General features: G+C 35.9%; 1 protein-coding gene across 1 annotated transcript in view; it reads right to left on the reverse strand.

Annotated features, from left to right (window-relative positions):
- Positions 1 to 3558: 3558 nt before the first annotated feature.
- LOC129260196 (uncharacterized) overlaps positions 3559 to 13009 on the reverse strand; it is a 32317-nt gene continuing 22866 nt past the window's right edge. Inside the window, exons 13-18 of the mRNA XM_064114354.1 lie at positions 12428 to 12515; positions 10959 to 11340; positions 10367 to 10442; positions 9897 to 9974; positions 5901 to 5990; positions 3559 to 4142 (exon numbers count right to left, since the gene is read on the reverse strand). Of these exons, the coding sequence (XP_063970424.1) occupies positions 4080 to 4142; positions 5901 to 5990; positions 9897 to 9974; positions 10367 to 10442; positions 10959 to 11340; positions 12428 to 12515 (777 nt within the window). The 3' untranslated portion in view covers positions 3559 to 4079. The remainder of the gene's footprint in view (positions 4143 to 5900; positions 5991 to 9896; positions 9975 to 10366; positions 10443 to 10958; positions 11341 to 12427; positions 12516 to 13009) is intronic.

Consider the following 13009-nt stretch of genomic DNA (forward strand, 5'->3'; position numbering starts at 1 on the left):
CCCTTTCCCTGACCTCTACCCCCCATCTCCCCCTATTTCCCACTCTCTCCTTATACATGTACCTCTCCTCTCTATATTCTGCTTACCCCATCTTGATCTTCACATTTCAGCAGTTCAGGGTAACCACTTTGGGTTTATTTTGATTTATACATTATACTTCTTCCAAATGTTTAGATGTAATGCATATCACAATTCAAATAAAAGACACCCAGTACCAAAAACATATTTTTGTTTTAAATATGGTTTTTATTACATCAGTGACCACCTAGTTGAGTCAAGGGTTCTTTAGATGTAAAAAAATAACACGACAGCTGAGGTATACATGTTAATTCTCTAGCTCTTACTGTTAATTGACTGAACATCCTAATATTCCACTTATTTCATTTCAAAGAGCAATCTTTAAGCAAAAATTGCCAATTAATTTGGAAAAAAATAAAATAAATAGAAGTAAATTAAATAAATTTCATTTCATGTTTAAGATAAATACAGAATTGCACAAAATCTAATAAAAAAAGACCACTTTTCTCTGTTAATATGGTATAATCTTCATTCTTGAAGTTCATCAAAAGAGAGTTTTACCCCCCCCCCCCCAAAATACTGGAATCATTACAAGCTAACCACTGTCGGCACCCAGGGTCAGCACCAAAGAAGGTTTGAATTAAACATGATATGTCATACTCAGTTGGGTTTTTCATAAAGCTGTTCAAGCAATGATCGACTTAATGAATGACTGGTGATTCTTTCTTGTGGTAAATGAAACGCACCAGATTTCCATTAGTGTTGATTCAGTTCCTAAGAAAGGATCCCAGTGGTTCGTAACGCAGCCTTTAGATGAGAAACAGCTTAATGAAACAACTTTCAATATCATCAATGCCCATTCATGATCTCGGCAAACTGATTCCTCATCAGAATGCTCAATTTTAATATATGAGCGAGATTGAATATGCCCATTAAAATGTTACCAAAATCATAAGCTTATTTTTTTAATTATCATAGGGCCTTTCACAAGCAAAAATAATTGCCAATTAGGAACAAAAGGATTAAAAAGCACTCCTATAACCTTCCTAATTTCCAATGGATCATGTGGCCATTATAAATAATGACAGAGTTCATACTAAATCCTTTTCTATTACTTTATCAAAAGGTATGTTTATCAAGGCTAATTCTTCAGCACAGAAGCCTATAGAGGGGGTTGCCACATGACGTCACCATGGAGGACATAACAATGGGAAACATGTGCACTATCCATAAAAGCAACCACTGATCTTAGTTGAATGCACAGGTTTTCATTGTTCTCCTCCAAAATGGCTGCTCTATGGACCTCCTTAGAGGACAAAAAGTTAATAATCATCCTTGGTGAAAATGATAAGACAATATATCATTTCCATATTATCTTACTGAACAGAGCTAAGGAAAGATGACATTTATCCATCTTGCCAAGGAAGTGATAGTTTGTCTCATTCACTGAAACCGCAATTAAGAAAAGAAATTCTTTTTTTTTAAATGACATTAAAGCAAAGTTAAGTTTGATTTCTGCTTGGAGCATGTCTTTTTTTGTTTGGGAGCACACTTACATTGATATATTCCTGTATTTACTTAGGAGACCTCACAAAATCAGCTGATCCTACATTTGATTTAGCCCTAACCAGACCAGGCTAAGTCATACTTTTTGCTCTAATTCACTATAAAAAGCTCATAGAATGCTAATTTTTGGTGTAAATATTCTTTATACCATTGCTAACAATCACAAATTAATAAAAATCTTGGTTTGAAAATGAATTTACTATTTATTTCATTGTTTTATGAATTTCTTATGTATTTTTTTGTTGTTCGACCTTTTGTTTTTCAGAACCTTTTTAAAGCATAATTATGCTAAAATCAATTAATTTTAGCTGATAAAAGTGAATAAGGTGAGAAAATTCAATTTACATTGACTTTGTACAAAAAATTACGTTTTGGAGCAATTTTGGGTCTGACATGCACTTACATAATGTTGTGTAATTATCGTACCGCATACCCGGGCATCATAAATTTGGTCTCAAAAGATGCGCAAGACTTTAAAGTAAAATGTCAGCGATCGGTGCGGTCAAAAATTTGGTGCAGAGGAATGGTCATGGAAAATGTCGAGGCTGATTCACCCCCCCCCCCCCGCTGGATTAGGGTTAATGATTATCTTGGTAAAGATACGTGATGTCATACTCTTAAAGTGAGAGGAGGGAGTGACTCATTACACCCCCCCCCCCTCCTGGAACTGAGCAATAAGTTCCTTGCATGAATCTATACAAGTGATATTTATTGCATATTTTCAATTATTTGATCTGATCATAAAGTGTAAACATTTCATGATGATTAATAAAATAAATATATATATATATATATATAATACTAAATCTGTTAACGCAACATACCAGCACATTCCCCTTTTCATAGAATCAAATAAATTTCTTTTGATAACCGTATTTCATCAAATTCGTGCATTGGCTTATGAAAACCTGGCCCTAAGCTCTCTTTCATAAAACTTGTTATTAAAATCAAACTGCAAACTTTTGATATATGCCATTTCATTGGTTGAGAGATCTTTGTCATAGAATTGTGAATCTTGTCTGAAGTTACACAACTGGGAGGTCATGAGTTCAACCCCAGTTAACAGCTATGTCAGACCAAAAGTCATTCAAGATAAACAAAGTAGTTGCAGCAGTAAACACTGATTTCATGAGAAAGTCTGCGAAACCAAGGTTAATTGTCACTATATCATTGTGGATCTAGATATGATAGAAAACTTAACTTTGAGAAATTATGAAATCTTACACTGTAGATCACCAACACAGATAAGCACATGTGGGACAATGTATTATTGCTTGGAAAAACCTGACAATCTGCTCGTATTCCATGCTTATTTTGCTCATTTCTCATTAATTACACAATTTCTCCCACAATCCTTTGTCACATGTGGGACAATGTATTATTGCTTGGAAAAACCTGACAATCTGCTCGTATTCCATGTTTATTTTGCTAATTTCTCAGTAATTACACAATTTCTCCCACAATCCTTTGTCACATATTTTTGAATTTTGAAAAAGGACAATGGGGGGGGGGGCATATGATTGGATTCCATACAAAATACTTTTGAAATCATTACCATAACTGGCATTTATCTTTGGTTCATGTCAATCACTATGCAAAAATAGCAAAATGCAGCCACCAATGTAATGGAAGCACACAGATGTGGATTGGGATCTAGATATAACAAGTATATCATAATAACAATCTTGACAAAAGTATAACAAAGATATTTTGTTACACTACAAAATAAGAATAAAAATGAAGTTTTCAAAAATTTGATAGAAATGCATCCCTGAAAAATGATGATTATGCAAACTTAATTTAGAGTGCTTTCTGATCACAAACATGTTTCATCATTTATCTTATTTTTTTTACCTTCAAGCTCATTGATCATAACTCCCATCAATATTTTATCAATGTACTAATATTTCTATTTAGTGATTCTTCTTTCTTGTACCTAATATGAAATGTATCAAATCTTCTTTCTTCATATTTAATCAGAAAATTACCCATAATGGTGATAATTTTCTACAGTGTTTTCTTCAATAGGATCACATCACTTCTCTTACAGAGCCAGCTAGTGCACAGTAAGGTAGTGCCTTTTTTTATAATGGTATCTACACTCCTACATCTTAAAATATAATTCTCTTTCCTGATAAACAATCAAGATATCAGAGCCCTCAGTAATACAGTAGTACTGATAACAATGGTGGCTTTTATTAGGGTTGTATCCACCAAGTTGGGATGCTAAAGGCTCTAAGAGATTATCATAGCTGAGCTCCTAAGTAACTAGCACTCAACCACATCGGAGAACCATTCACACTTGGGTGGAGAGCGGCAAATGGTAGATTCATGCTGGCCAAAAGATGCCAGTGCTGTGATTGGACTTAAACACAGACTGGCAGAACCACTATGTCACGACTCATCAATTACACATTGACACTTCAACATGAACAAGATCTTAGTGATCAATGCAGCCGTATGTCTAATAGATGGTTGATGGAAGGATTAGGATGTCATCTCTTGGTTTTCTTTGGTTTGCGTTGTCGACTGCCTTCTTTGTGTCGAAAGGTGATACACTGAAGAAGAATAAGACAATGACATTTTCTAGTTAATGCTATTGGAGAATGTCTGTTCAGGGGGTACATCCACAACGAGATAAGTAGGCCTTAACCGATATGGAATTTCATTGCTGATCTGATGTGCCGATATTTTTTTTCTCCCTGTATCTGCAAATACCGATTTGATCCAATGTACAGAACTAAAGTTACAGATACGGTAATGCAAACATTTATCAGCCTGACCGCCATATAGCTATACTATCAATGCATGACGTATTGTAAACAACCTCCAACTCAGGTCAAACAGCCCAAATTCGTGGTAAAGAGTTTTAAAATGTCAACAAAAGTACAAAAGCCAAAATGTTACTTCGTGAGGCTAGTTATTAAGACGGGAAAAATGCGTAGTGCGTATTTGAGGTACTGGTACGGTACATGGAAGGTGCCATGACATGTTTGGGACAGTACGGTGTGAAAGCTTGATGCCCGAAAATGGCTTTTACAATAGTGCCAATTTGGAAACTGTACAAATGACAATAATTGTATAGGGGGGAATTCTAAATTGTGTAAGTAAGAACGTTAAAAAAAGTTTAAATATCTTCGGTTCAGTAAATAAATATTATTATTCATCTGTATCTTTCATCAACTAGAAAAAAAATTGTAATCATATTTTATCCAATCTGCAATTATCTCATTCATCAGTAAATTGACACACGTAATAGTCGCCTTACTTCAGTCAGTCAATTTCATGTTTTAACGTGCGTCTTCAGTAAGTTTGGAGACAATTGCAACTTCTATGCAATTTTACTAGAAGTTTACAGGAAATTGAACTAGTACCAAAACTATAGCCATGCTATCATTATTCATCAAATAAATCATTATGAATCTTTATCACTTTGCATCAGTTACGCATCTACCATTCATCAAAAAGATCGCGCATCGGCAAAACATCGGTCCGATATGATTATCGGTTAGGGCCCAGAGATAAGTGTGAATAAAAATCACAAATACCGCTATATTTCTAGTTGTGTACAGTACACATAAATGATGAATTATCAAATATGTTAGATCATGCTCAGAGGATGTGCGCTACTCTCAATGAAATTACACATTAAATATCATGTTCGCGTTTGCACTCAATGAACTCTTTGTTCGACAGCCCAAACATCTTTTAATAAAATGCTTACAGCACAAGAATATTGCTCATATTGAAATTTCCAGCTATTGGATTCAACAACTATGTGTAATGCACAGTTCATTATTACAAGTATAAGGCATTTCTAGATCAATAGTGATGCCAACATTATATCAATTAAAACTGCATGGCTGTAAATATTGCCATGTCTTTGTACATGTAGAATATGAATTAATAAAATCAAATTGATTCAAGGCAAATGTTTCATAAAAGATATAATCAATTGTACAATTAATCTATGGCAACCATGTTCAAACAAGTTACAATTTATATTAATCATATTTGTTTATGTAACAAGGCTTACAGATGAAATCTGGGCCCCGTCTTACAAAGAGTTGCGATTGATCCGATCGATCGCAACTATGGACGGCCAGCAATGTCAACATCTATTATGCACGTTTGTTCAAAATATTTTCGAGCAATGATTTTTAGTTGTCTTGAAAATTCACTGTGCTTCTCTTTGTTTACAAAGGACATTGTGCACATGTCCTGTAGAAAAAATTATGACACTGATGGATTTCCATAGAGTTACGATTGATTGGATCAATCGTAACTCTTTGAAAGACGGGGCCCTGATGACTAACCTGTTGATCTAGAAACTCTATGAGCTTGATTTTAGAGCAAGGTACCTGTGCTTCTTTCAGTTCTTTATAAAATTCTTCAAGATTCAGCACCTGAAACAGTTAAAACAGTTTCTTATGTGTTAGATTGATTAATATCAACTACATGTATATACAGACAGGCTCAGACTTAGTTGGCTTAAATTAAGCCAAGGCATTGAAGGCCATGGCCTTCAATGCCCGATTTTCTAGACAGACAAAAGAGTACAGGCATTGATGAAATTTGAAAAAAAAATTGGGAAAATATCTTATCTGAATGATGAATCCCAAGTGCAGGAAAAACTAGAACTATCACTGAAGGTGATTAATACCCCTGCCCTATGCCGTTACCATGGCAACAGTTTCCATCACATGGAAAAAACATGTCTTGCCTATCTTTACCCCAAGACCTATGTGTGAGCAAAATATCATGAGAATTGGTTAAATACTAATTAAGTAATTTGAACTGCAAGATTTTTGCCTAATTTTTCACATACAATATATTGTTACCATGGCAGCATGATTTCTGACACACACAAAATATGTGTCTCGCACACCTTTACCTCAACCCAATGTGTGAGCCAAATTTCATGAGAATTGGTTAAAAATTGCTGGAGTGGTTTGAACTACAAGATTTGTACAGGAGTGTTTAATCAAAGTTTATACCAGGAGTAATCACTTTGAAAGAGAAGCACTGATTCATTCGTGGTAGATAATTCTCGTCGAACGGTGAACAGCATGTAGATAACTCAATGTTGGTGCAAAACCTCTAAAATTCATGCAAGCCTAAAAATAATGAGCTTTACAGCTAACTGGAAAGTAATTAAGGATTCAGAGAAGATAGACAGGCATTACCAACTACACATGAGGGACAGAAAATGTGGGATTTGACAAAAAAACTATTCGCAATATGGCGACTTCTTCACCGCAAATTACTGACCAGAAGCTGGGTGCTTCCTACATCGAATCCACCCCGTTCACTAAGACCAAACATACCGGCCAGAAACTACCGTCAGGAAGTGTCACCCCCAATTTATCTTCAATGCAGCCCAACATGGCAGCGAAATGGGCAAACTCAAATACACGCACAAGCCATCATGACGAAAACCTCTCGTTTAAACTTTGAGTCATTGCCTTTGGAAGAGGGGAGAGTTCCAACTCCAAGAAGCTTATCGAAGAAAGTAAACACAAGTAGTCCCTTGTGGGCAACAGTTAACTGCATCAATGAAACCCATTTAATAGGTTGGATAGTCTTGTACTCAGACATTTTGTAGGCGCGATTCATCATCTAGCTCTCTCTCTTTGCTCCTACCTGTCATCTCTCCCCCGGGCTCTCCCCATCCCATAAACATACTCTCTCTTCCTCTCTCCTCTTTCTTCTATACTCTTAAGCTTGTCGTCCGTGATCCCTTTTTTCTTCTTTATCTACTTCTCCCTCTGCTTCCTCTTCTGCTTCTTAATTCTTCTTCCCTTCTGACTCAGATCCTCCTTCTTCCCCCTTCTCCTATCTGTTTCACTATCGACTCCACTTTCCATCTGTGCAATTAATGAGTGCTTACTCACTCATTAATATCTATTGCGATCTAATTTTTCATACTTTAAGAAATATTATTTATCAGTATTATCATCGCCACGCTAAACCTAAAAGTTGTGAAGTGATTTACACCACTCTCATTTACATAAGAAACCAAAAATACATTTATAGAACAGTATACTGGTCTATGAATTAGACTATTCAATGATAACGAGTTTGCTGTCTTTCAGATTGAAACACTGACTTCCGAGTTCCCGAAGATTGCCTACATGGGAAACTCGGAAGTCAATGTTTCAATTTAAACGAGGCCAAACGCGTTCGTTTGATAAGAACACATGAAGAGCGTTGACAGCACGCTCAGCAGAGAGACATATACACTGAATATAACATATCTTGGCTTATACTCGGTCCTTTTCAGCCATTCAAAGTTATATCTGGGATAGCTATCAATTTAAGAAGTCCTATTCATAAAATGAAGATGAAATAACTAACAAGAAAACGAATCATGATGTCCAGAAATTCAAGCCAGTCAGATTTATCTGCACTTGCGGTAAAACTAAAAACCACAGCCAAGAAGCAGTGATGGGCTATGACTATTGTGTAAATAACATATTTAGGCTACTCTCTTTGAAATGCAAGTTGATAATGTCTGTGTTTAGAGGGATCTTGAGTATATTTCATCTATTACCAGTTCAATTTTCATGCTTTAAAGCTTATTCTGGGATACCAATTATTGTTAATAACTTTTCCATTATAAGAGACAACTTTTGGTACAGGAGAGTTTCATTCAACCATAGAGCTATTCAACCATGCAGCTCAGTCGGAATTCAGTAGTTGTATATTCTGTGGTTATCAAGCCCTTATCGCACCCGAGGGCATTCTGCGGTCTGGGGGAAGATAAGGTTTCTTGTGGGTGCTGCAGAGAAGTCAATGTTTCAATTCCGAGTTTGCCAGGGCTAACTCGGAGAGCTTTTAACGGGACATTTTCGTAATGATGCTGTATAGGGAGAAGCACTATCAGCAACCATAATATCTACAATTTTGGAAGCAGTGAAACAATCTGGTGCGAATACACTTTGAAAATAAATATGAAATTGGATAGAGTTCTGAGCAATATTGCTAGCTTCAGATAAGATCTAGATGCAACAAATCGAGCTTTGGATGAGTTACAAGTCTCTGTCATGGATACGTCAGAGAGAGTTTTAGCAATTGAATCTGTTACATTACCAAAAATCGTTGCAGAAAGTAAAACAATATCTGATCTCGAAGAAAAAAACTCTCTAACAAGAAATTCACATGATAAAGATGAACCTCATGTTTTATGAAATTAACGAGAAAAAAGATGAAGACGTTATGTCCGAAACGACAAATGTTATTGGAGTTACTCAGCATACCACACGAGGAAGAGGAAAAATTCCTATCACAAATGCACATTGTCTACCAACTGCCTGCAACCCCAGCTCCGCTAGGATGAACGAGCTCAGAATCGGGCAGCCAAATTGGTATTCTTTGCCAAGAAGCGTGATCATGCCTCTCCCCTTCTACATCAATTTCACTGGCTTCCTGTCCATAAGCGTGTCACATACAAAATCCTCACCATTGCCTACAAATGCATCCATAATTGTGCTCCATCCTATCTTAATGACCTAATTTCTCTGTACCAGAGTGAAAGGCGTGGACTACGATCGGGTAATGATACAACTCTGTTGGCAAGACCAAGAACTGCTACCTTCTAAGGGGACCGATCGTTCGCTGCTGCCGCGCCACGCCTCTGGAACCAGCTCCCCCGCTGCATTCGTAAATCGTCATCTCTGAGATCATTTCAGCAGTCATTAAAGACATTTCTTTTAATAGTTAATTTACTTGTTGTTTATGTATGTATGTATTTTTTTTTTCTTTCACAATTTTCATTTTGCTCATTTTGTAAAGCGCTGTGATACAATCATTGTGAAGAGCACTATATAAATACTTATATTTTATGAAAGATGATGTTCTAAAGACCTTTGAGCATCAAGGATACGCCCGTCAATGTTTGCCTGGCAACATCGAAGCCATTGATGCGAGAAGACCTACAATCAAAGTGAGAACCGATCTTCCGCCATCGATGAAACAAGAACGTGGATTAATTCATGGTGATGAGTGCAATCTGATAAACTAATCTCTCAGATTAATGCAAAGGAGTGATGTCACAATTAAGGTGAAACTTGCAAACACATATTATGAATAATTATAATACTACTACTACTACTACGATGATGATGATGATAATGGTTATGATGATGATAATGATGATGAAAAAATATTCCACTTTTTATACAGCACTTAATAGTACATACAAATGACTCCTATAAGCGCTTTGCAGAATAAAGGAGAAACAAAATTGAAATTGACATAGAGTGATGCCTGAAATGATAACTGAATGGGATGTGAATGGTACATTATCTTACCTCATACTGAAGGATCCTTTGATGTAATTCTTTATTTCTCATGATATATTTCTTTAATTCTGTAGGCATATCTTGTACCTGATAAATCAAACAGATACAAATGAAGTGTGTCTAAAATCTGAATTAACTAAGAAATTAATCTTATATTCTACAAGACTTCTTTTTCTATATCAAATTATCAAGATTTATCAATTTGAGATGGACGAAGCAGTAGTGTCAATGTCTGCATGCCGATTTATTTACATATACTACATGTATGGGGTTTTGATGAGGTAGATTGCATTTTGAGCCCAGGGTTTGAGCCATGATGTGCATCAAATACCAGATATACAAATACTTAGAATTTCATAGAAACTCACACATCAATGCCTTCTTATTAATAATCAGTGTGATTTTTCTTTCTTTTAAGCAATGACACTAATATAAAATGTGTTATTTTATGCAGTTAACAAGAGATAAAGAGCTTGTACCTGTTGTGTTGCCATGACAACATCATCTTCTTCCTCGTCTTCATGGTACATGCTTTCTCCAAAGTCATTCTTATCACTGTCAAATATTGAATAATAAACATTAATGTTAAGTATGCTAAAAACTGATTAATATCAGTGTGGATCACAAATTATATCACAAAACTTAGAAATTGATCTCAAATCTGATTTTTTTATCATTGGTTGCATTGACCATTATGTTCAATCAAAGTAAAACCCCACTGTGTTATCAATCCTATATCTACAAAGATATTGTTACATGGGGAACATTTCATATACTTAAAAAAAAAAAAAATCAGAGATTTTCACGATTTGTGATAAGCTACTGAAATCTTAGCAACTCATTGGCTCGGAGTAAATTCATCAGTGCAAATCACTGACAAGGTGCTTCATGAAACACTTCTTACACTATTTCTAGAAGACTTGCCTCACCTATCAACGCCTGAGCTATGAATACCCTGAATAGATACAAGTTTGTTGACTTCTGTACTATTCTCTGTTTATTACCCAATACTGCTATGGGGGTTATATGTAATGATGTAAATTAAGAATACTTCTAAACGACTTGCCTCACCTATCAATGCTTGAGCTACGACTACCCTGACTAGACACCAGTTCGTCAACCCTTGTACTATCTTCCGTTCCTACACCACTCCTACCGGTGTCTAAGAACCTCTCTCCTACAGGACTTTCCTTCTTTATTCGTTTTGTTGGTGTCTCATCTAAGATTTCTTCGGCTGTCTTGCGTTTCCTAGGCTTTGTTGGTTTCTTTAGTTTCTTGGTTGCTCTATCATCGGATGAAGACTCTTCTTTCCCTTTCTTCTGACCCTGACCTTTCTTAGTAGCTGGTTTCCTTGTTGCCTTTCCTTTCTTAGCCCTTCCCTTGGATGGCTCAGGCTCTTGGTTGACCTTAGCAGTGGATGATGTGTCTTCATCAGATTCATCCTCTGGCATCACTGAAAAAAGAAAAGCATTTTAAACAATCTGTGGGTTTAATGATAAATGTATACACGTTGTACCCTTATTGTGAGATCACTCTTTCACTCTAACCCCAAGAGATTTATCAATTAGAGTCAACATGCATTAATCAATACGTGATTTCAAGTTGGGTGTTGAGTGTTGGTGTTGAGAGGGTGTAAAGGCTGCTGAAACGAGTTCCAACGCCGGGCTGGGTTCTGAAGGACGATACCGATCGCGTTATCGATAGCTCATGACGTCGCGCCTCTTCACTGCGCTGCTGATCACCTCAACTTTACGTGAGAACTTCTTGACGAAAGTGAAATTTAGGAGAAATTACAGTAAAATATTATCTTACAGAATGCCAAGGCTAATATCACTTCAAGAATCTGAAATAGTAAATCTTATTTTCCATTAAAATGTTTAAGGCTCTGATGATTTGCAGTCATCTGAAATTTAAAAATCAAATTTTACGGAGATGTCTCATCCTGTTCGCCGCCTGTTCCTGGACTCCAAATCACCAACAACGACACTAATATCGAACTTGAAATCACAATTTTCCCAATCCCTGGTGAATGGGGAAATTACACAAAGATCGTCAATGACATTCAATCCCAGCGCTGAACACTAATTGCCGGAATATGTCGTATTTTCTGAGGTCAATCCCAACACCAGCATCATTTCAAGAACGGAGTTGTGGCCAGTGTTGGTGTTGTCACAACACCAACACCAGATTTCAACACCATACTTAAAATGACCCACTGTATTTCTCTTACAATGCTTCCTGTAAACTCTGTCAATGAACATATGCCTGAAAGTATGATTTCTCAAATGAATACTTATGTATATATTGAAATTTTTCAATGATTTAATAGCCATACACATTTTTCTGAGAAATCCTGAAACCATCAAACAGAGAACCAAATACTGCATAATCTGTCAAACTGGTAGTTCACTTTTGCTAATTTTTCTATGAAATGATTAACAAAATGTCTTGCTACATGAGAAAACAAAAACCAAAATCATTAATGCTGAATACCTAAAATGTAGTAAAGATTATCCATATGCAAATAAGTTAATACTTACCTTGATGTAAATAACTATATATTTCAGTGAGGAGTAACTTAGCCTTTTTCTTGGCCAATGGCTTTACTCCAAACCTCTTCAGCTCTTTCTGTATGGTGAAAAAATGGATGTAATATTTCAAAATTGGAATTCGAAATACTCAAAACAAGAATCAATCCATTTCCATTTAAGGCCATGGCATGATTCTTGCCATTTAAGAGAGTGCTTTTAAGATAATGTAAACAATGATGAACTGTTAAGTTGCCTATTGACACCAAGACTATACAATTCCTGTGTACCAGGGACATTTCATAAAGCTGTTCATAAGTTACATACAACATTACGCATGACTAGTGACCCTTTCTCATGCTAAATCATAAATAAATCTATGTTAGCTGACTTTAGGCACCTAACAGTGATGTGTGAAGTCAGTAGCAACTTTACAAACAACTTTATAAAACACCATCCAGATACAATTGTTCTGTATGCCTGAACAATGCCAATTATCAACTATTTGTGATGAAATTATGCCAAAATCAATCTGACTCATGATTTGGCTATTTATTGAGAGCTAAGATTCCAAAAAGAAATGGTAACACCTTT

This window comes from Lytechinus pictus, unplaced genomic scaffold (genome assembly GCF_037042905.1).
Source record: "Lytechinus pictus isolate F3 Inbred unplaced genomic scaffold, Lp3.0 scaffold_19, whole genome shotgun sequence".
Taxonomy (NCBI): Eukaryota; Metazoa; Echinodermata; class Echinoidea; order Temnopleuroida; family Toxopneustidae; genus Lytechinus; species Lytechinus pictus.